At 40.0% G+C, this 23,802-nt stretch overlaps 1 protein-coding gene across 6 annotated transcripts in view; it reads left to right on the forward strand.

The window, feature by feature from the left end:
- Window positions 1-23,802, forward strand: part of RUNX1T1 (RUNX1 partner transcriptional co-repressor 1) — a 142,490-nt gene that overhangs the window by 19,930 nt on the left and 98,758 nt on the right. For 2 of the 6 annotated variants that reach the window (XM_086695083.1, XM_086695084.1), the window contains exon 2: window positions 6,690-6,862. The exons of 3 other annotated variants lie outside the window; for them this stretch is intronic. In XM_086695083.1, the coding sequence (XP_086551209.1) occupies window positions 6,775-6,862 (88 nt within the window). In that variant the 5' untranslated portion in view covers window positions 6,690-6,774. Of the gene's footprint in view, window positions 1-6,689; window positions 6,863-19,995; window positions 20,334-23,802 lie in introns of those variants that run through there. One more of the 6 variants, XM_086695087.1, reaches the window with a different exon arrangement.

Consider the following 23,802-nt stretch of genomic DNA (forward strand, 5'->3'; position numbering starts at 1 on the left):
CACGGGCTGAGGCCTTTCCCCCTGAGTAACCTACCCTGGCCCCCAACCCCCCCCCCCCCCATCTTATCTTTTCTGACGTTGTACGGGATCCCAACTGCTCTGCTGCTCGATGAACTAGACTTACAACTAGGGAAGGTACTGGATAGGATAACAGGTCCATCTCCCCCCAAGAATCTGGGACTCCGAATACGGAAGCGAGTGAAAATACCACTTTTTCCTTCCAGGTAACGTTTTCACTTGAAGACATCATTTCAGAAGAGCAGTCTTCTGTTCCTTCACGCAGGTGGCCGAGCAATTTCAGGCAGATATGCATGCATGGTGGTGGGAGGGGACTGGAGGTCTTCACAGAATGAGGTTCACATACTATCTTACTGAGTCCTCACCTGGGAATGAACTCATTTCCTAAATCACTCCTAGAGGCTTTTACCCGTGCCCCAGGTCACCCCGCATGTGTGCTGGGGCAACGTCTGAACCTAGGTTTTCTGATTTCCGCACTGCTCTGTTCTAGGACTGTCACTCTCCTCAAGTCTTCAAATCCTACCACCTAGGAGTTTTCCCCATGAACAGGGCCAGCCACACAGACGTCAGGTGGGAAAGATACTAAAGTTCAAATGGAAAATTATCAAGATTTAGGACTGCTCTTAGAAAAGTTACTGTTTAGAGTGCAACAAATACCACTGTTTTGTAAGTTTCTGAGGTGGGGCGTGGGGAGGCAGGAAAGAGAGAGAAGGAGGGGAGGGAGATGTTAGCTGATGAGGAACAGCAGGAAGCAGATCCCGTTTGCAGCCGGACTCTTGTAGATCTCCTTTTCGAGGTGTGTGACCATCTACCATGAGTGCAGATACTTTTCAGAGTTTTGTTTTTCTTTCACGTGAAAGTTGCCAGCATGGAACAGATGCCTTTATTTGGAGAAACCAGTCTTTGGAAGTAATTGGTTCTCTCTCCTCTTATCCCCCAGAGATGATCTTCCACAGATGAAATTAGATGAGTAAAAAAAAAAAAAAAAAATTAATCAAAAATATTAGTTTGTGGTATTTTTTATTTTTCACTGTAAAATGTTTTAGGACCTGCGGTTTAATTCCACATATTTTGGAACTGTTGACTGATCATAAATATTTTTATCACTATTCGTACAGTAGTGACTTTCAGAAAGGAAAACTTATGGTCGAACTAGATCATTTTTGAGTAGTGACCTAATGCTTTTATTTTAATGCTTGAAACCATCGTATTAAAATAGGTAATACCAGCTTTCTACTATGAAATGATGGGATCTGAGCAAATGAGATAAAACAGTGCTTGCACTAGGGAGGCCAAGATAGGCACTTTCTAGTATTCTCTCTTACCTTCGTATCATCCTGGTAAGTTAGATATTACTATCCCACTTTAGAGATTTACATCTGAAGCTTGGAGAGGTTAAGTGACACGTTCAAGGTCAAATAGCAGATAAGTGTAAAAGCTGAGAGTGCAGGCCCCCAGAGCACGCATGCAGTGGGCTTCCAAGTGGTCAGTGTGTGTAGGCCACAGTCATTTTAGGATATTTTGTTTTATTGAAAATGAAATTAAATCTGTAACACAGGAGATATTTGAGAGCTTCCTGCTATTTAAAATTGCCTTGTTTGTTAACTTGTGGGTCATCCTGCATTATCGATTTGACTAAAAATAATCATAGCTGGGGTGCCTGGGTGGCTCAGCCGGTTTAGCGGCCAACTTCAGCTCAGGTCATGATGTCGCAGTTTGTGAGTTCCAGCCCCGCTTCAGGCTCTGTACTGACAGCTTGGAGCCTAGAGCCTGCTTTAGATTCTGTGTCTCCCTCTCTCTCTCTGCCACTCCCCCTCTCATACTCTGCATCTGTCTCTCAAAGTAAGTAAAAGTTAAAAAAAAAAATAAATAAATCATAGCTTAGTCTCCTGCCTTCTGGTTAATATATGTTGTAAAATAATATTTGAAGGATTTAAAAATAATCCTTTATCACAATATAAGAAAAAGGGCTTGAAGATAGACGAGATAGTATTTGATCATCATTTATTCCTTTGCTCACTCAGGCAATGCTGAGTGAACACTTTCTGTGAGCCAGGCACTGTGTTAGGCGCTGGGTATGAAGACTTGAGTAAACACAGCCCCCTTCCCTCGTGGCCCTTGTGATAGAATGAGTAAAGTCCATCAGGGTGGGTTTGAAGGCATAAAGAGAGAATAAGGTGAGAGCTCTTTCTGGTAGCAGGAAACTCAGTTGGTAAACACAGTTGGGAGCTAAGTCTATGTGTAAAAACTGCTAGAGTGTATTTACTCCTAGAGCTTGTATGGACTTAGGCTGAAGTTCTTAATCATGGTGTCCTACTGCTCAGTGTGTGGCCTCACAGCCCAGGATGCCCTGGGTGTTTCCCATCTAGGCCTATGTACGTGTAGTACTGGTGGGAATGGGCTCAGGTGAACAATGGCAGGCAAAGGTTGCCCAGCCAATATGGATCATAAATGCCCTTATGGTTAAAGGAAAGAAGGTGATCATAGGTCCAGGAGTGGTCAGGAAAAGGTTGATGAAGGCCACAGGAATTGAATTGGGCTTTATAGCATTTCAGTAGGGGGATTTCATTTGTTTCATTCTTTTTATTTGGGCTACTACTATGTGCCAAGTACAGTTTTAAGTTTGGGAGAAAGAGCAATGAGCAAAACACACAAGACCACCGCTTTCCGAGAGCTTATAGTTTGGAATGGGGGAGGGAGACAAGTAATAAAGATGTTAATAAAATTATTCCACATAGTGTTAAATGCAATGATGGCAATTAAAAATCAGGGTTGGAGAGGATAATGAGGGTGCTGGTGGTATTGTTGAGACTTTATTTTGGGTGGTTGGAAAATCATCTCTGAGAAGGTTGTACTTGAATGAAACCTTAGTCTTTGAAGGAGCCGGGCATATGCAACAATCTCTGGAATGAGGCCTGAGGTCGATGGACAAAGCCATAAAGATGAGACTATGGATTATATAGGGGGGTTACCCCAGAAAGAGCTCCACCCTTACAGGGCATGGTCGGAACAGGGGCTGAAAGGTGTAGGGTTAGTGCCAAATTATGGAGGGTCTTGAGTAGCAGAATGGCACAAGACTAAGGACTATGTTTTTCTACATGTGTCTCAGGGGATGAGTAGTTAGGACAGAGGAGGAGACTCTGCATGAGTTTGTCGTGGAAGCTTAAGGAAAGCTGGTGCTGTGATGAACGACACTCAAATAACATAATGTCCCAATCACTTCCTGTTGGCCACTGCGCGTCGTCCTGAAGTGCAGCATGCACGGTGCTTGGTTGACCACTTCAGATTAGGGGGTTATAGGAGGATTTGTCCTGCAAATGAGATCATGGAGGCTTTGACAAAGGTAAGCTCCCATCCAGTGTCAGGGACTGTACTTATTAAGGTGATATTTAAATCAGATATGATAGAACAGGTTCCTTTTGTGATAATTCTCCTTGGAATACAAAACTAATGGTGTTTTTATTAATGCGAACGGACGGTCTTTATTATAAAATCTTTTTATGAAAGGAAAGAGAAAAGTTAAGGTCTGACTCAAGGCAGGTTGATAGAGAAGTGTGTTTAAAAAGGTTCATTTGTGGAATAACTATACGCATATTATTTACTAAAGGAAAAATGACCCCAAACGTTGATATAATTCTCTAGAGAAATGTATTTAGGCAGTGAAGGGATTCCTGGCAGTGACTGAGAAGCACCGTAATGGAGAACTGCACTTGGTCTCTTTTGAGGTTGATTCTGATGTGTTGTAGTCTTTACATCCTATTAAATTTTTGAAAGATAAACTGATACAAGAATGATTTGCCAAGGCTAGCAACTCTTCCTTTTAAAACCTTGGCTCGGTGTACACGCTGAAGGGATGGGGGAGTAAGATAAAAGCATTATAAATATGAGGTTAACTGAATTCAAATAGAAGGTTCTCTCAAGTTATTGCATTCCTTAGAAAATAAATACATTGCGCATATGGTTAAGATTGATCAAAAAAGTATTCTGTATGCCAGTGATTACATTCCCATCTGTGATTAAGGTTTTCTGTCTGCATCTGGTTTTCGCATTATATTTCTGTAACAAGAATCCTTTATATAGCAGAGTTCACTTTCTGTATTTTCTATTAGCTGCAGCTTGAACTACTGCACGGATCGTAGATTTACACATGTGGTTTTCATTACTTCATACCATTGAGAAAAAGTAATATTTGTTTGGGAATGTATGTTTTCCACAATTTCCATGGTAATACAACATGTTGAGCCTTTTTAATAACACTCTTGTAGAACTACAAATTGTTTGAGGCATTCTACTCTTGGTGGAGCTTAGCTTTTAAACTTTTCTCAGTGTATGTTCCCCTCATAATGATGTATAACACATTTGAAAGCTGAGGATCTGAACAAAGCAATGATTAAAGATAAAGAAATTTTCCTCTGATTCGCAGGTGATACAGTCTTTAGTGGGGCATATGTATCACAGATATCTGGATGTATATTTAATCATGTTCAGTGCCATTACTTATTTTTTTATTATTTCATTTTGGAAGACCATTTAATGTGTTGGATGCATAAAGCATGAACATAATACTCCAAAGTCATTATTTTTAAAAATTTAAACATTAGCTTTTTAAAAAAAATTATTCTGTTGATTTTGATACAGTGTTTCATATGGAAACTAGTTTAGTGGGGAAAATCCTCATGGGTAACTTTAGGTATACGCTGCATATTATTTGAATGTGTATTTCTATGCCATGTTAACATTTGAGAATTTATAAACACGCTGCACATTTAAAGTATTTTGTAACACTATCTTCCTGCCAACTTTCCTCCATTCACTTCAGAATACTCTGACTAAAATAGACACAAGCTAAAAAGTGACACAGTATATTCTACCTAGGGGAAGGGGAATCATTTGTGACTGAGAAATGATCTTTTAAAGAAAGTTTGTCCACACAGTAATCTTATGTGCCTCAACACTGCGATCTACGACACCATTTTTGTTAATAAACGTAGCTATCACTATTTAGCAGTCACAAGAAGGAAGAAGTAGACTCAGACTCCAGAGGGTTTATAGGTGCTTTGCCTCTTTCATTTGTCCAGTGGAGATTATGAACTATGGCCCACACAGGTACAATCCACTCTTATCAGTTCCTCTGATGACTTTAGTCAGTGTTTGCTGAAGCACAAAATATTATAAAATATCAACATCATGATTGAATCTAAGAAAAGTAGCCATTTTCTTCTCTTCCCCCATAATGTTTGTCTAATCTCTATTTATAAAATATTCTTACCTTAGTATGGGAACATTGGAAATAGGATTGGGTAGAAACTTACCCATATCTCCATCTTCTAGGAACAGTTACTTAACATCTAGATGTATTTGCTTCCGGTCTCCCCTCCTTGCACCCCATTCCACCCCCGGAATGGGACCATTTACATATGCGTACATGTATCTATGTATTCTGGTCATTTTCTTATTGAAAATTTTGCTTTATGATTTGTTAGGTTACATGGTAAGCTAAATGTTTCCAAGTATCGGCTGGGTGTTTTTACTGATCTTTGCTGAGTCTCCAGGCAATTTTCAACGAAAAAATACCTAGTACTGTAATTTTCCTGAATGTTATTTAATTTTTACCATAAGGAATAAAAAACAACTGATTGCATGATAGAGTCATAATGTCACCTATCAAGGGTATTGATTGTTTTTAATGGAATCTGCTTGTTTATATACATCAGATTATATTCACCAGTTTTAATTACTAGGGAGTACTTTGGTTTCTTAAAAAAATAATAGCAATGGCCTTAGTAATACTTTTTGAGACTGCTTTTATAAATCTTTATTCCTTTGCATTTACTGAGTTCCTCCCTTCTGTGCATATGATTGTGCTTGAGTTATATAGTTCATAAATTATAAGAATTAAAGAGCGATACTTTTTTGTACACATAGTAGCTGTAGTAAGAATGGGCGAGTAATAGGCAGTCAATAAGTATTTGAGAATGGATGAATGAATGAATTCTAAAGCTGCCAAATCTAGCTGGAAAAGTGAGAGAATATTGATTACTTTAGAGAAAAAAAAGTAGTAGAAGTTGGTTGATTTGGTAAAGTGGCTCACCAATAATTGTTGTTACAAATATTTTAAAACTACACAGGTTACTTGTGATTATTATCAGTTGTTTAAAACTATTTGAGCAAATAATGGCAGTGTTTAAATTTCACAACAGTGAAACAACGTGGACACCACTTTGTTTTGAAATAGAATTTAATTTGCATGTACTATTCTATAAAATAAAATAAACACGTAATGTTTCAAAACATTTTCTAAAGAAACCGTGATCAATGACAAATTATTTAATTTTTTATTGAACAAGGTAAAAATCGAACACATTGTTTTAAGGTATTGATGTACATATGTTTTAAACCAGTCAAAGGAAGAGGAGTTGCCAGGTTGAGAAGGCATCCAGCTTTGAGTCAGATGACTGGAGTTTTAAGAGTCTCTTAGAGCATGTCATTACAGGAACTGAGAAAATGGAACTTGTTTTTGGACACTTCTAAAATTTAGAAGAGCTTGTATCTGTTTCTTAATACGAACAAAACAAAACTGGTATGTAGTATTGTCGTTTAAGTGGACGGGTGTGATACTTCAGACTGGTTGTGATATATGCGTTTTCTTTCCCCTTTGTTGTCGTCAATAGAAAAGATTGATCTCTGGGCTGGTGAACATAATATCTGTCCCAGTCCGAAAAGGAGAGAGGAAATTAGCAGAGCGATTGGTGGAGAATGATATCTGTCAAAAGAAACACTTGGAGAGCACTGAGTTTAGTAATAGGTGACTGCCGGAAAAAAGGGAACTTTGAATATTGTCAAGGTAAGGAACAGACAAATATTTTGATTTTGCCATTTACTTACCAAAAAAAAAAAAAAAAAAAGAAAGAAAAAAAAATCACTCTTCTATTTTCCCTATAAATTATAATTGTGAAGGTTTGTTTTTTCTTCTTCTTTCCTCTGGTGCCTGTTAATAAAGAATTTGTGTTATATATTTTTAAAAAAATTGTTTTTCACGTCTTTGGGTATGGGATTGGGCGGGGATCAATCAGCTGGCTGTGGGAACCTTTGTTTGATAGCTTTGGGTCTGAAGATCTCAAATGATCAAGTACCAAATTTTTTTCCCACCCTCTCCTTGTTGCAGTGCTTCTTGCCATGTTTCATAATACATCTGTTATAAGCTGAGCAATACTTGGAGTTAAAGAGTAAAAGCTATGCCATGATTTCTGTGTTTATTGTAACTTGAGATGGTGTTTTTCTAAAACAGTTTGTTGACTAAAGAGGGAAAAAAGTGCTTTCAATTTATTATTTCTTCTAATTGATCTGGATTTTTTTTTTCTTAACTTTTAGGTGAATGTTACTTCCTAAGCAGAATTCATCTTCGTAGGCACATTAAAAAAAAAACAAAACAAAAAAATCTAACTTTAGGAAAACGGCAAATATAAACTGCGTATGTTACCATTTGGCAAGAGACCTCTTAAAGCCTGCAACATTTCAAAATGAAGGAGGACCCTGAATTATGGGTTCCAGAGAGTTGATGCCTCCTGTAGCCAGCTCAGTTTTAGGTTTAGTGGACTTGTGCAGAAGCACAGATGAATAAGGATGAGCCGTGCCAGGAAAAAGTTGAGAGTTAACACAAATGTCGTGTAATACTGGTTGGCACTCTAGTCATTGGGAAGGGAGTTTTGAAAGTCTTTGACTGCCTGCCTGACTACATGGAAAGAGGGGTAGCAAAATATTTACCATCTGTGGCCATGGTTCTGGAAACATCGCTGCTGGTGCCCACCCCACAGTATCTACTCTTGCAATTGCTGCAAATACTTATTGGCTTGTTCTGTAAGTTTCCAAGAAGGCGTTGGCAAATGAGGGTGTTTGTGTTTTTGAAAGACCACAGAAAATGAAATAATTTTCCGTATAATTGCAGAATCCTTTGAGGTAGCCTAAATTGTGATTTCGTTTCTACTAAAACTAGTAGTTTTCTACTTTCGTTCCCCCTTCTTCATCTCATGATGATGTTTTCCAATAGTGAGAGAGAAGGCAAGGAATTCAGCTTTATTAAGTAGTTGAGACATCTCTCACCTCTGTTTCTACCTTCTTACCTCATGTACTATTGTTACTAAAAGTTAATTCTTTGAGAACTCGCATCTTGGTTGACTAGACTTCTCAAGTCCAAAACTAGAAAGATGTCAATATCTTAAAGGAAACTGATAATAATAATAATAATAATAATAATAATAGTAACAACAACAACAACAGCAGCAGCAGCAACAGCAACAACCACTGCTTAAGAATTTGTTTCTTTTCATCTGCTATCAGCAGAAAGCACTTGTTTTAAAAGAGAATATAGCTCTGCTTTTTGCCTTATATATCTCTATGGGGGCTCTTAATAATATGACAAAATAATCTGAGATCCAGATTACCAATGGAAAAGGCTATTGGATTTAAACCCTTGAGCATATGTGGCAGATCCATAGCTTCTCGGCCTTTACCCACCCCCATCGCAGTACGATCTTACTCTCCTCTGGGCATGCGGGCTCTGTTTGCGGCCTGCTGGCAGTGAACCATTGCAGCATGGAAGATCCATATTGAAAGCAAAAGTGCATGACAAAGACACACATTTAAAAATGACTTAATGTACGTTGTTTGTTATACTATGCAAATCCTGGATTTATAGCATCAGGTAGCAAACACCATGCTGAGTTCTTTCGTTCCTATATGTGTGCGTGTGCAAACATCCTTAAAAATATGATGTGTGTACACATGCACGCACACACACACACCCGCACACAATGTTTATATATACAATATTGTGTTGGCCGATTTTATAGCTGTTGGGATATCCGTTGGGTTTTCTTTCTTTATCATGTGGCATTGAAAATTTTACTCCTAGTCATTTCTTCCTTTTTGTAAAGGTAATGGGTGTGTAGAAACACGGGGTTCAGACTCAAGTTGACTCAAGAAGTAGAGAAGAACAGAAATTATATGCTTTAAATTTTTAAACACCTGGAATCCATTGGGTTCCTGGGGTTGTAATTTGGAGACAGGAAAAGAAAAGAACTATGTGAAGTTGAACAGTTGGGGCTCTAAGTGAGAACGGCCTGAGGTGGCGCCAGAGAGTCTGGTCTGTGTAGTGAGTTTGGTGGGGGGGGGGGGAGGCGGTGGCAGGTTGTCACCAGGAGACCTGCTGTGGGGTGAGGGTGGGCGGGGGGGGGGGGGGATGTAGGGGGGACGGGAATGACGCTGAGCTGAGCGGACAGCCACCAGTTTAGGTAGAAGCTGGTAAAGGCAAACTACTGCTGTTTCCCCCATGTTTTGAAGCATGCCCAAAATAAGCATAAGGCTTGGTCCTCTAGAATGTGATGTGAAGCTAGACTCCTGTAATGTTTGCCTTTGTGAGGAGTGGGTGGATTTAGGACAGCTAGGGAGTGGTTGCCCTTAGAAGCCACGGAAGGAAAATACTAATACTAAGAAGGGTCCAGTGTTTGTCCTATTAAAAATAAAAACGATTTCCTGGCCGTCTAACGATGCAAGGGGAGTAGCATGGGAGACAATTATGACAGAAGAAACTTCTGTTGCAGAGTGGTATCTGTGTTCATATCATGGGGCGGCATGTTTATGTAGTTCCAATTTATAGGCATTATATGGGTTTCAGGAGCTACATTTGTATTTTTAAAAAGGGTGATTTTCTTAAGTTAATTTAAATGGTGCTGCACACCTTTAGATCCCGTTATTTTTATTAGGAAAAGAGGAAAGTGATTTTCTCAGGCAAAATTGCTGGTCTTTGAGAGCGTCTGCATTTATTTTTAGTTTCTCTTGGTCGTGTTCGAGGGGTCTGATAGCATTAATGGGCTTTACCCCACATGGAGCTTTGAGCTTATTGCAGCCTGCACACTGATCCCAGGTCAGTGTGATGCGTGAAATCAATTTATTTGAATCTCTTTGCCTCTATAGGAATTTGGCAGCATGCCAGTTGTTTTCATTTAATGTTCTTTGTGTTGAACACAGACAAGCAGGCACGCTTTTGTATTCCTCTCTCCTTTGGTCTCTGTCTCTTTCAGCCAATATTTTACTCTATGGATTTTGAGATGAAGGAAGAATATATTATTTATATGATTCTAATCATTGCTTAATGTGTGTGTGTGTGTGTGTGTGTGTGTGTGTGTGTGTGTGTGTATAAATGTACCACTTTCGTTTCTTTTAAGGGATAATTTTTATGTTCCTGAGTTTTCATGGTGACTTTCTTTGTACACCAATAGAGTTTTGTTTCAGTGAGATTTTTGAAGAAGCATAATAACCCACATCATAAGTGGTATTTACTTTGCCACAGTGTCCATTATCAAAACTGGAAAATAACAATGTTAATTGTTTAATTTGTGAACTGGACTATCAAAATCATTTCTTGGGGAGCTTTTTAGAATTTGAAGATCTACACTTTAATCAACACATGCTAAGGAAAACAGGCTTATTTTTTGGGTCTTATTTTCTTTGAATAACCCATCTTCATTAAGACACCAGGGTTTGGCATAGATGTGCCGTATATGAATTTTTATGAGGTTCTTGCCTTTGGTTAATTGTTTTGCTTTTGAAAATTTGGGGGGTAGTGCCCGGGAACAGCCACAGCACAGAGGTTTTTATTACAAATAGACTCAGACCTTTCTGTGGATGTTTTTGTAGGGAGGATTTGTTTCTGGGTCAGCTTTAGGAAGAGGTGGAGAAGGAAACGAGAGAGAGTGAGAGGCGAATGTTGTGTTGATGCCCGGGGCAGTTCTTGCGGAAGTTGATATGCAGAACCGTGGAGCCACAGCTTCAGGGTCAGGCTCATACCCCGAGCCCTGCTTCCTTGTTTAATTACCTGAAGAGCAAAACAGTCAGCCTGAGAGTGTGTGAAAACCCAGTATCTCTCGCAGCCGCCTGGCGCTCTGACATCCTGCAAGGCCAGCCCTGTCTGTCCGCCAGCGTCAGGCTGGCTCCCGCCCTGGGTTCCTTTCTTTCTGGAGGCATTGTGTGCAAGAGGGTTTGGTCAGGAATTTGAGGTTCCTGCCAGTGCTGTGTCCCTGCTCTCTCCTTCTGGGCTATACCCACAGATACACTTCATTTTTTTTTTTTTTTAATGGATTTAAAAATTGGGCTCTTTCATTTCATCCTCTGGCCTTGCTCTGAAGCATGATCTCTGTCAACGGCGACAGCTATTAACCAGTGGAGCACTGGGCTTAGTTAGCGTGTCCCTATTTTCCTGATTCCTGGTATATGCTGTCCTACGTGTGTTGCCTTTTTAGGTCAGACTCACTCGTAGCTCAGCGTGGAACTCGTAGTTCAGAGGTTGTTTTGATGAGGCAGTTTTAGAATCTTCATCTGTCCATGAGCATTGTCCATCTTGAAGTGAAGGTACTAGAACTTTTAAGGTTGGGTTTTTTTTTTTTTTTTCCTGTCCTTGGAATTTGAATATGGACTTGAACATTTGCTGTGGGAAGAGCCACACCCTTTGATGAAGCTGGGGGTGGCGAGAAATAATATTTGGACAGCGATGTGTGGCCAGTTTGAGGATCGTATAGGATAAATATTCTGAGGAATGCTTGGAGATGGAGGCATTTGGGAGATCCCCAGAGTATAACAAGATGTTATCGCACCAAGAGGAAATCCAGCAGGTTCTTTATCCACAGTGTGGGCTGATGAAATGTCCGCATGGTGGGTGGGGGAGCAAAGGTGGTGGTGGGGGGGGTTTCCTGCAAAGGGAGGGGAAAGTGTGACTACACATGCAGTGATTTGGTTTTTCCAACTACTTCATGCGGATTCTGTCATGCAGACTGAAGGGCATTTACCCTTTAGAAGATGCACTCACGTGCGTGCCATAATGATACATCTTGGCCGTGCATGCCATAATGATACATCTTGGCCGTGCATGCGCACGACCGTGGCTCCGGGGAATTGATTCCATTCTTTGCAAAGAGGAAAGGAATTGGACTCTGTAGGGAACAGTTGGGTAGGAATGATTCTAAAAACTTCTTTTTTTTTCTTTTCACGTTGTATTTATGGAGATAGTGTCCATCCTTTATGTGTTTGTATACCACTCCAGTGAAAAGTATATGATCATTTAAATCGTTGGATTAGCCCCGTGCGGCTTGTGAGGGAGCTGGCATCACCATGTCTGTTACGCACCAGCATAGACAGCTCTCTCGGAAGTGTTATGTGTATCCTTGGGCATGTGCGTGTTTATTTATGTATCCGCCTGGTGCATTTCTTTCAGAGGATTTCTCTTTTCAACGTCAATGTAAATAGGAAGAAGGAAAATATATAAATACATTTTAAGCCACACTCCACATTCCTAACCCGTGTCCCCCTGCACGTGACAGACCCTGGGCGCCCCCTCCTTTTAAGCTCTGTCACTTTTTGGTCGTTCTATCCAACTGGAGCTTTCTTAAATGCAAGTAACATTAGTGCCATTTGCAGCATTAAGCCTTGGCAGCAGAGGGTGTATAATGTGAGAAAAACTTGGAGGACTCCGAAAAGTGAATGGAGAAGACGTGTGCTTTGCAGGTGGCGTCAGGAATCACAGGAGAAAATGCGAACAAGAAAGCGGGGTTGGTGCCTTGCGTGGAGTGTGCTCTGGAAGGTGTGGAGTGAAATGGCAAGGAAAAAAATAGATCTGTGGGAGAAGAAATTGGGAGGAGGTGAATAACTCTAGAAAAAAGGGGAAAAAAATCCATATTCTCTTAGTAGCTGTGGGCTTGTGTCAGGAACCAAAACAGGACGTTTTGCTCTAATGGATAAAAAAAAGTCACAGTATCCCGAAATTTTAATAAGATTTCGGTACATGCAATTAGGAATAATCTTATAAAAAGTCAGTGAGAAGTTAAAGTTCCAGACGGAGTAAAGGAATTGAGCTGAGTGGGTTTCAGGATATACAGCATTAAATTCTATTCTGCCTGGTCTTGTGTGGGGAAGGGGGATGCATGATGAAACCCAGTAGGGTCAGAGTAAAACCCTAATTAAAAAATGTACCTTGGTAAAAAAGCAGATATACTGCGCTTGGTAATATTTGAACACATCAAGCGGTTTTGGAATGAAAATTTGTAATGGAATGCACGGTAGTAAAAAATCATTTTTGAGTACGTTTGCATTTGTTTACAAATGTGGCAAATTAGTGTGTGTGTGCATAGATTTTGATAATTTGCAATGTGGAGAGATAAGAAGTGGAGAGTTTGTTAGGGGTAAAAAAAAAAAAAGTCATGTGAAAAAAGAACGTGATGAAAAAAATTCTGGGACTTTTTTTTATTGCTGTGTATTTGCTCCACCTGGTGGATTTTGTTGAAAGTGTCTTAATCCATGTTAATGACATGGATACCCTTTATACAATTTATAGGAAAATGAATGTTTTGTTTTATTTTTGTTGTGTAAAATGGTTTAATTCCTTTCTAGGTCAAAACACTTACCTGTCTTTTGTTCAGTTCTTCCATTGCACTGAAAGTAATATTTATTGTTGTTTTTTTTTTTTTTTTTTCTGGTTCAATTTGTAATATGTGCTCATTTTAGAAGATTTGGAAAAATAAGCATGACTTGTAATTTCACCATCCAGAATCATTGCATTGTTTTTAAGAAGAGATGTGATCAGAAGAGAACCAGTTTGCTTTTACATTTATCTAAAGATACGTGGAATGTTAAATATTATGCCAAAGTATCATGATGATGATTATAATTATTTTTGGACAAATGCTGCCCTTAGAATTCCCAGGTTCCAAAAAAAAAAAAAAAGTCAAGCATTTAACAGGAACTGCTTTTATTAAGCTGCATGTGTACAGAAGGCAAAGGTAGTGGAGATTAAGGGTGCCTCATAAATTCATAGGGCTGCTCCTGGGGGTGGTGAGATCTGTTGTTCCCTGGGCTTACACAGATTGCTTTCTTTGGAAATCTTAAGGATTCAGTTGTGCTTTGATCATCTTATTGTTTTCCTTAGGTTATTCTTTTTTTCTCCTTTCGACTCTAACAGCTCTGTAACAGAAGGTGAAGTTTTGAAAACAGTGTCTCCATATGCAAGGGATTTGGAGACCTTTTTATTGTCTTTAAAATTGTCATTCATAGTCCTCATTAGCATTTATTGTTGCAAGCGTACAAGCAGAAAATGTGAAATTGGTATGTCATGAATAGCCCCACAGAGCTCTCGAGCCCTCCGATTTTGCCTGCAGTGTGGTGTGGGCTGGGCTTTGAGGGAAAGCTGTCCAGATGGCTGCCTGCACGGAGCCGAGCGGCGGGTTTTGTCTCTGGTGCTGGGAGGAGGGGAAGTGCACTGGAGCGTAAGCCAGAACCCTTGCGTTTTAACAAAACTAACTCGCCATTAGTCAGGATGGGGAGGTGGTGACATTGAAACAAAGGTTTTCCATATAGTGTTACAGTCCTTGTCAGACGGATAAGGGATGGGCAGTTGGGGTGTCTTCTAGATTCTCCGAGTGCTTTGCGTAGCTAAAAAAAAAAAAAAAAAAATAGGAGGAAAGTAGAGGTGGTAACTTACTTGCAGGTTTGCACGCAAGTGTGTACTTGCTAAGATTGATTGCTTTTATATGAAAACGCTGGTATTTGAAAAGACAGAGTTAATGTAGCTAGTGTTCAGCCTTGTGGATTACCAAGGAAGTGTTTTCCTGTAAAAATTTTTAAATGATTTAACCCCTTGCTGGTGCCTGTGGAGTAATTTGTATTTAACGGTATTAGTTGGGCTTGAGGTTTGCATGTAAATAATAGAGCATCCAAGGAATGCAAATGCTAATAAATCTGTTGTAGCCTTTTAGACCGTTTTGGAATATTTGGCATCAAAAGTCAAAAGTTGTTGGTAGAAAAGAATTACAATATACTGTGATGTTTTAAAGGCGTTGGCCCTGTCAGAGACAATTTCTAGTAATTGCAAATATAAACTTGCTTTATTTCTAGCAAGTGATATCTTAAATGGATTTCTTTTTGCAGAAGCACACATACATGTGCCCTACATACTCAAATTACTAATACACATCTTTTCATTCCTATGTAGAGAATACTCTACTTCACCCAGAGTTAAGAGTCCAATACGTTGCTTGAAAAATTGTTGGAATGATACAAGGAACATTTTATTCTGTAGACATTGAGGATCGGGGGGGAAAAAAAAATCATAGAGACTGTTTGGCTTAGCAGTTCAGGAAATCGTTGCTATAGAAAAATGCATTATGATTGGAGCGTTCAGATTACAGTTCTAAGGCACGTTATTAACTCATTCTCATTGATGGAGATAACAAAACTCGAAGTGACCTGAGTCCTTGAGTTTGACATGTCATAGGTGAAGGGAAGGGGTCATGACTTCTAGTTCTCCACCTGCCACTTGCCCTGGTAGATGAGGATTTCTCAACAGACCATGCAGCATGTTCTCTATGGGACACTGTGTCGTATGGTGCTTTGACATCTAGTTGCAAATGATCCAGGCAGTGAATCTTTTCTGCCTCTGTGATGTCTGTTATAATCACCTATTAAGACAAGCTTCCTCCATCCAGCATGCTTTCTTTTGCTTGATTCCATCTTACTGCTAGCACTTAGGCCCTCTTAGTCCTGAATCACCCTTGACCCCATGATGTTTGCACACCCTTCCAATTCTTAAGATGGTGGTCATGTCCCCTGTTCCTTTGTCATTTAAGTGAAGTTCTTGCGAGCCCTTCTGTGGGCTGGCTGAACGTTGAGGCGCAAATGCTTGCCAGTCATTTCCCCGAAAGGAAATATTTGAGGGAAATAGCGTGAATGTGCCTGGTTGTTTACAACAGACGTTTATAGAAAAGGAGTTAAAGCGACAGATAACCTCTTACCTTTATGGAATACTTCAGCGAACTTTTTAACTTAATTTTTTTTTTCCCACCCCACTCGTTTCTTTTGTCACTGGCCATATCTTATGTTGTAGCCTAACTCAGACATAAACCAGTTGGCTTTCTTGCAGAGTATAATTGGCTTTACCTTGTCAGAAGACAATCTACCATGGCTTTTATTTAATACAGTTTCACGTGTCTTTCAGTGGCAGAAACAAATTAATGTACATTTTTATTAGGTGTTGTATCTATTTAATTGACTGTCAAAGTGATGAGAAGTTAGGAAATCATCCAAAAGAGAGGTCCATCTCCCTTAGCCCAACAGCTCACACATTAGGTAGGTTTGCCCTGTCAGTGGGATGCCTTTAGAAAACACTAATAGCTTCCAGCTGGGTGGAAAATCAAAACCTTTGGGGTCTGACAAAACTAGCAGATTTGAATTTGAAAGCAGAGCTAATGCCTCCATTTTATTTTTTACCACTCGCCCATAAAACATTATTTTCCAATATGTCAGCCTCATTTGGTGGCCAGTGGTCTGAAATTGAAAGTGGAACAAGCAAGCGGAGAAATCTGGACATTAGCGAGTCCGCCCTTTCAAGCTGGTGTGCCACTTTGTGGAAGGGTCTCCCCTAAGAGCAGGGGGGTCTTAATGACCATTCATCAATGCTCGTTGGCTGATCATTGAGTGCCTTCTCATTCAGTTTATCAAGTCTTGCACATAAAAAGTCAGAATAAGCCTTATTCAGCTTTGTTAAAGCCAACTAGGAGTAAAATGCTCCATTTGAACCCATTTTGCCCTTGTTTTTTCACTTTGTTAATGCAGCCCTGCTTAAATGAGTGCCTTTATTGGGTCGGTTAGAATATCTGAAACTATTAATTCTCTTGTATTGAATAGCTGGTGGCAGGCCAGAGCAGATGGGGTAGGAAAGTATTTGGTTGGGTGTATTGCTTTCAATTAGGATCAATGAGGTTTCAGCTCCTTTGAATTAACTCACTTAATACCCACTGTGTGAAGTCACAGTGTATCACAGCAGCCCGTTAGAAGCAGAGGGGAGAGTTGAGAAGACCTGTGGAAGACCTCTAACTGGCATTGGCCCATCATCAGTGTAGAGAGCTCTCATGAACTGCTGACGGCTTCCGTAGACTCATATAGTCCCCATTGGTAAGTCAGGCTCGAACAAAGGAAGAATCTGCACTATAGGGCCGGTCTGTCTTCGAAATAAGTGATAGATACCTGAGAGGAATGCAGTAAATACCATAGTGCCTTCCTAGTGAAGGATCTCAGTTTATTGTCAAAGACCAATTGATGTATTTGGGGTGGGGGTGGGGGCACGGAGAGCCTGGCATTAGGTTGTTGACTCAGTTTACCGGTTCGGAAAGTGATTGTTTAGACGACTCCCAAAAATCGCCCTAACAGTGCTGTGTTCTTAATTAAAAGACGTGCATTAACTGACATGGCTCTCCCGAGGAAGTGCGTGATTGGTCAGCAATGTAGTCTTTATTATTGTCTTGAATATATGTTAGGGTTTTTTCTGTTTTTAAGTTTGTTTGTTTATTTATTTATTTTAGTAATCTCTACACCCAGCATGGGGCTCGAACTCACAACCCTAAGATCAAGAGTCACGTGCTCTTCTGGCTGAGCCAGCCAAGTGCCCCTATTTTCAGTTTTAAAAGTATGTTTCCTAATGGTGATGCAGGACGGTGTTTTTGTCCTGGAGAAAACTTAGTACATGTTCAGCGCATATTCTTTTTTTCCCCTTCACCGACATACATGCGTTCATCACGGTATTGATTGTCTATTTTTATTATACAGGTTGGAGGTTAGAGATCTTGGCTCTTTAAGCTTGCTCTTTCTTTCTTTCTTTCTTTTTTCTTTTATTAAAGGGAAAGTTATTTTGGTCTAAGTAACTATATAGAAGTACGTATCCAGGTCTCCCTGTTCAGGGATTAAAGCATAAGAGGAGGAGACTGGTTCCTTGAGAAAATGCTGGACTCAGATGCGCACACATTCAGTTAGGCCCATTCCGCAGTCAGACTTCTAGGTGAGAATCTCCAGGGATCTGGGTTTTGTTGACGTGGATCAATTTAAAGTGGCAATTACTGTAGCCAGAGAACAGCTTAAAAAGCTTTTTTACACATAGAAAAGATACATAATCACACGGCATATGGAAGTTCAGTGTTCTGAGCAGTGGTTTAGGACTTTGCGGTATACCAATATTAAGACCCAGTTTTAAACGTGGATATCATCCAGTTTTCTTAAAGTGTGTTGCATTTTTGTCATAGGATTTTCTATTCCAGAAATGATTCACCATGCATATTGATGAAAGTTGGGTCTCCCACTGTGAAAATGTTTTCTTTCTAATGTAGGTATAGTATTAAAAAAAATCAACGACACGTAGCATTGAGTGGCTTTAAAGAAATACTCTCTTTGGAAATGAACATCTACAGACTCAGGATGCTGGATTCCATAAAGGCCCTTATAGCAGGACTTAATTGATTATTACACTCGCGCCTGCTATAAAGCTTTCTGTCATAAGAATGTTTGAGCTTGGTGCTTAACTGTACTGAAATCCATTACACAGAACCTCATTACAAGTGACATCTAACTAAGATGAACAAAAAGATTGGCCTCATAAATAGGGTGCAGTATACTATTAGTGACAGAACAGAGTAATCATTATGAATTGTAGTCTTTTTACAAGTTGTCTCTGACAATGATGGATTTTTGAGGGGTTCACTAGATGAAGCCATGCTTCTTGGGTGCAGTATTTAGGGGCCGTAGACATTCTTATTGATTGACGCTGTTTACCAAAGATGATTTATTTTTAGTCTGTGTAGGGTATGTGCACGTATGTGGGTGTACTTTGAAACAGGTTGCATGTGCTGTTGGGAAGAGGTGTAGGAAGGGTGAGTAGGTAGAAATCACACCCTGTTTTCAGATGGGTTTTTGAGATCTCTTTGAGGGAGCAAGTAGGGGGGAAAAACCAATCTGACAAGGGCTAAAAGCATACAGAAAGTCTAGAAGAAGCAAAGGGCACGTTGAAGATCGTGAGGGGATGGCAAGAGTTAAAGGGGATGCTCCTGTCCATCATATGCATTGAGCTTGCTGGCTGGGCAGAGGCTCCGGAGTAGAATTGTTTCTGTGTTTATAGTGGATTGACCATACTATGGAAAGGTAAAGCCTGAGGAATCTGTCTCATCCTGTGCCCTGTTGTTAAAACAAATACACACAGACCCAGGGAAGATTTGCAAGTGTTAAATTGAGGAAGAGTTTTAGAAGCGAACAGCATTTTCCTTCTGCCTGGCATTTTGTGTGTTTGGAAAAGGCATGCAAGGCAGGCAGGCGTGTGTTTCTCCTATGAGGCAAGGATGTTTTACAAAGGACTAAGGAGGGACCGCTGAGAGGAAAATAGCCAGCTTTAGATAAAGCACTGTAACAAAGGCTTGTAGTTTTATATATCATGGTGTCCATTAAAGCTTATGGGGAAGAGTCCATTGAACCTGGCTGGGTATGTGTTATTCATGGGAAGGATAAACATTTAAGGGTGTGCAAAAAATCAGAAATCAGGAGGATGTGATTGTTCAGCTTTTGAAAAGGCTTTACAGTGAAGATTTTGTTTTCATCTCCCATGGATCTCTATGCAAGGTAGAAGAGAGTAAGCTGAAAATGTTTGGAGCACATCAACGCAGGGATCCCAGGGGGTTAAAAGCACTCTAGTAAAATAAAAGTGGTCTGCTTCTGCTTCTAAAAAGTGTTCTATTTTACACATACTACTGAGAAGCTGACAAAGGGAATGATTCGGATACTTTGTTCAGTAGGATAAACTGGCACAAAATACAAAGTCTTAAAAAAATGTTTTTATACTGTTTTGGATTTCCAGTTCAATAAACAAGCTTTGAGGTTGGTGCCTACGTCGGTTTTTAAATAGAGTTTCCAATTATGGCTGTTAACATGAGAAGATGGAAGGGAAGCGTTTCATTGTGAGCAGTGGTAGGGGGCCTGTCTACTTTCCATTCTTTTGGCAAAATAAGGGTTAACTTGTAACGGGATGGGGGTGGTGATGAATGAATTATTCAGCATTTAGCTTATCATTCTGCATTTTACTTTCCGTTCTTTGGTGCTCTGGAACTTGCCCAGAGAGGTACAGTGGGTAAGGGGAGGTAGGGGTTGCGATACTTTGCACACACATCCCTGTCATTGTTCTGCCTGAGGAGACAGGGCTGGGTTCAAGGCCACATGTGCTCCTGTCATCATCCACATTTCTGCTCCAAGTGCAATCCGGAGTGTCAGCTCTCCATCTGTCTCCGCCTGGCAGGCGCACGCGCCCAGCACCCTGCCTCGGGCTATGCCGCCCCAGCCCCTTCTGACGGCCCTCCTCTCTCTGCCGGCGCTCATTCCAGAACAGGAGGCATGAGCCCCGATCGCGCTTGATTTTAGGAGAGAGTCACTTTCCGTGTGGACGCTGGATTCAACAAGGATGCCTGGTGAGTTAGCCCTGCTCTGCTTTCTTTCTCTGATTTGAAATGAAGAAAGCTTACTTTTTATTATGCATGGAAAATACCTTCTGCCCCACGCTGCACTGTAATTTACATGGGTGGGCGGCGGGGGGGGGGGTGGCAGAGGTGAGGAGGGGAAGGTGGCATAAAGAGAGCCATCGAGATCTAGATACAGGGGCACAGGGTGTGAAGGCTTTGCTTTCGGAATTTGGGAGGTGTGTTTTAAAGGCTGAGGGGAAAGTACAGCCACATTGAGCCCAAGTAAGAAGTATCGCTTCTGTTACGGATTTTGTGACTGTCATGTGTACCTTGTATCCTGGAAATTTCATCGGTGGAGAGAGTTTTCAGATTGTGGCAGAATCCTGGGATAAGGTCTCTTTAAAAAGCTGTTTATGTCGGAGAAAGTGAAGGGAGCTTTGGAACTGCAAACGATTTCAGTCTTGCCTTAAATCACAGTCCTTAGATGTCATAAGGCAAATAATTGAAATCGATGAATTAAAAATAAAAAGTCTGCTAGATTACTGAAGCTGTTGTGGTCCTGGAAATTTAGTGTGTCTCAGTTTCCTCTGAAGCATGTTATCTTTGGAGCCTCGAGTGTCTCTGTGATGATGGCCAGTGAAGTCTCTGCTTATGGAGGGAGAAGGCTGGGGGCGGGGGGAGGGGGGCGCCTGATGGAGAATGGGTTGCTTCTTGCTCTTCTCAAGAACTGTCTGGATTGCCGTGAACCTACTTTGAGCAGCCTGTCCCCAGCTAAAAAAGACAGGGCAGAGAGAGATCCTCCAGCTGGCTGATTTGTGCAGATTATTTGGGTAGGACAGGCAGAAGAGACTGTGCTTGGTCACAGAGCTTGTACACCTCACAGATGGTGTTTTGAAACATTAGCTGCCAGGTTTCTGCAACCACAGTTGTGTGTAGGTATTGCCAGTTGTTTGAAGAATGTTTTTCCCTTCAGGATGTGTCTTGTAGTCCTCTTCATTATTGATCTCTGTGCAGAAAGGATGCATTTGTGACAGAAGTGCACTTTTTCATTAGTTCAGTAGACAAGGAGTGTATGTAGCTGAAATATGGGGAAAATCAATTTACAGAAAGACAATGACTGAGGTCTTTGAAAGGTCATTTTAACTCTTTAAGCTCTCATCTTGATTTATATGCACCGCACAACTAAAGATGCAATGTGCGTTGGGTATGTGATGGGGAATCGGTGTGAAAAAGTACTTGTGTGGTTTTCTTTTTTTCCTTATTCCACCAGAATATTGTAGCACAGTTTCCTCTGATTTTTGTGTCATACCTTGAGTCGTCTTTGTGTTTATGCTCTTAGTATATAGTGCATGATCTGACTTACCAGCATTTTGAAGAGTCTATGTTTTGTTTTGGTTAAAACCCTATAATAGCCCAAAGCCATTTGTAAGCAATAATAGGTGAGAGAGATTAGTTAGGACCCTTGCCAGCCCCGACTGCTTACATGCTTACATGATTTTAAAGTCATCTTCAAAGCATCCTTATTGAAAATACATTGAACTATAAAGTTTTAGGATCACCGATAAGGTTGTTTCAGTGTTAAGTCGTTAATATCTGACTGGTTCTAAAGCAGTAGCCTGAAGAGTGGCAGTGTTTCTCACTCTCTCTCTCTCATCAACTGTGTTAGAAAACCTTGTACTTGGATGCAGAGAATATATTAACAGCTGTGACTATAAGCATGTGCCAGAATGGCGATACTTGAGCAGATCTGACACTTGGCTATTTTTGACACCCATCTGCACTTTTTAAACTCTCCTAACGGATGGACTGCCTCTTAATATGTTTTTAGCATATTTTCGTCCATACATATGTACTTATATTAATGGACAATTTTAACCATCTGGGACAGATTTTATATTTTTAAATAAGACATTATGTGTAGTAGATTAAAAGGATGTGTTTTGGGTAATCTGATATTGTTGCTGTTTTTTGTTTTTCTTTGACTACGTGTTTATATATATCAACAACTTCTTCCTCCTCCTCTTCTTCTTCTCCCTCTTCTCCTCCTCCTCTTCCTCCTCATTATTATTATTATTTTTATTATTATTGTTATTATTATTTCGGTAGGTCATGGTCAGACCTGGTTCCTGGTTGTGTCAAACTTGATGCAACAATTCTCAGATCTGTGACCTTTTTTCATAAAAATGGGGATTCCTGGAAACAAATGTGCACAGACTGAACTTATTCAAAGACATACCAATCTGTGGGGGTGGGTAGGTTAAAAAAAAAAAGTCTCAGTTTAGGATTTCTAGAACTATTTTGGTTAAAAAAACATGCTTTAGCTGTTGATAGCATACTGTTAACAAAACGGGCTATAAAAAGTTAAAGGAGACCGCTCCTGCTTTAAAGAAATAGATAAAACTTTTTTTTTTATGATTGAACTTAATATAAGGAAATATCATGTCACTGCCTGTCACTTTGTAACAACTAGATCCTTGTGTTTAAGAAAAGGAAAATGTTTTCTCGTGAGATGGCCGAGAGACCTTGGACATTATATTGTTTCGGGAGGAGATGCCTCTGAGCTTTCTGAAACATTTATATTTTTATCAATCTGCGTATAATATTATCAAAGACCATATGTTGACCTACAAAATGCTTTCAGGACTGTTTCCTTAAAAGGACAATAAGCGAGCACAGTGAGTGTAGCCCAGAAATAGTGCTGTTCTTTCAGAAGATGGCTAGTATTAGGTCAGACCACCCTTTCTCAATGGTCCTGCTCTCCAGATGTGCCTGGAACTTTTTTTTTTTTTTTTAAGTTCAAGTTTCCAAAAAAAAAAAGAAAAAAAAGGTTTGTTTTCAAAATCTGGTTTTACTTAAGACATCTCCATCCTGGAGTGCATTTCATAAATTGCCCACATATTTTTCTTAGCAGAGAACTTAACTGGCTGTAATTTTTAACACATGGCCACATCATGTGATATTTTCAAAACACTTACACATAGCTTTAAGAAGGTCCCTGCAGAAATGATCCATCTTCTCACAGCCGGCCCGTTTTTTAACAGCATATCTGCATTTTCCATTTAGTAGAGCTATATATTATTAGCTTACATTTTTGGGTAGTAAAACAGTGCATTGCTGATTGTAAAACATGGACTTTATTATCTGCTGAAAATTGATTTGGCATTTATAGCCACTGTGTACTAGACTGTTTTTCTGTTTTTAACATCAGTGCTTGCAAGCGATGATTTGTGTAAAAAACAGAAATGAAATTGCCACGGACAGACAACTGTTAGTGTCCCTGGTAACTGAACATTTGGGTAATGCACCTGGTTATTTTCTTTTAAATAGATTAATCTATAAATGCTCTTATGCAACAACAAAAAACACAACAGTCCAGCCACTGTCACTCAGTTTTACCTTGCAGGTTGATTTTCCGTTGTGTTGGGCTAACTCTTTGCTGTATCAAACAAGCCTCCGGCCAGCTATTAAAAGAAGACTG

This window comes from Puma concolor, chromosome F2, assembly GCF_028749965.1.
Source record: "Puma concolor isolate L17-30 chromosome F2, mPumCon1.1.hap2, whole genome shotgun sequence".
Classification (NCBI taxonomy): Eukaryota; Metazoa; Chordata; class Mammalia; order Carnivora; family Felidae; genus Puma; species Puma concolor.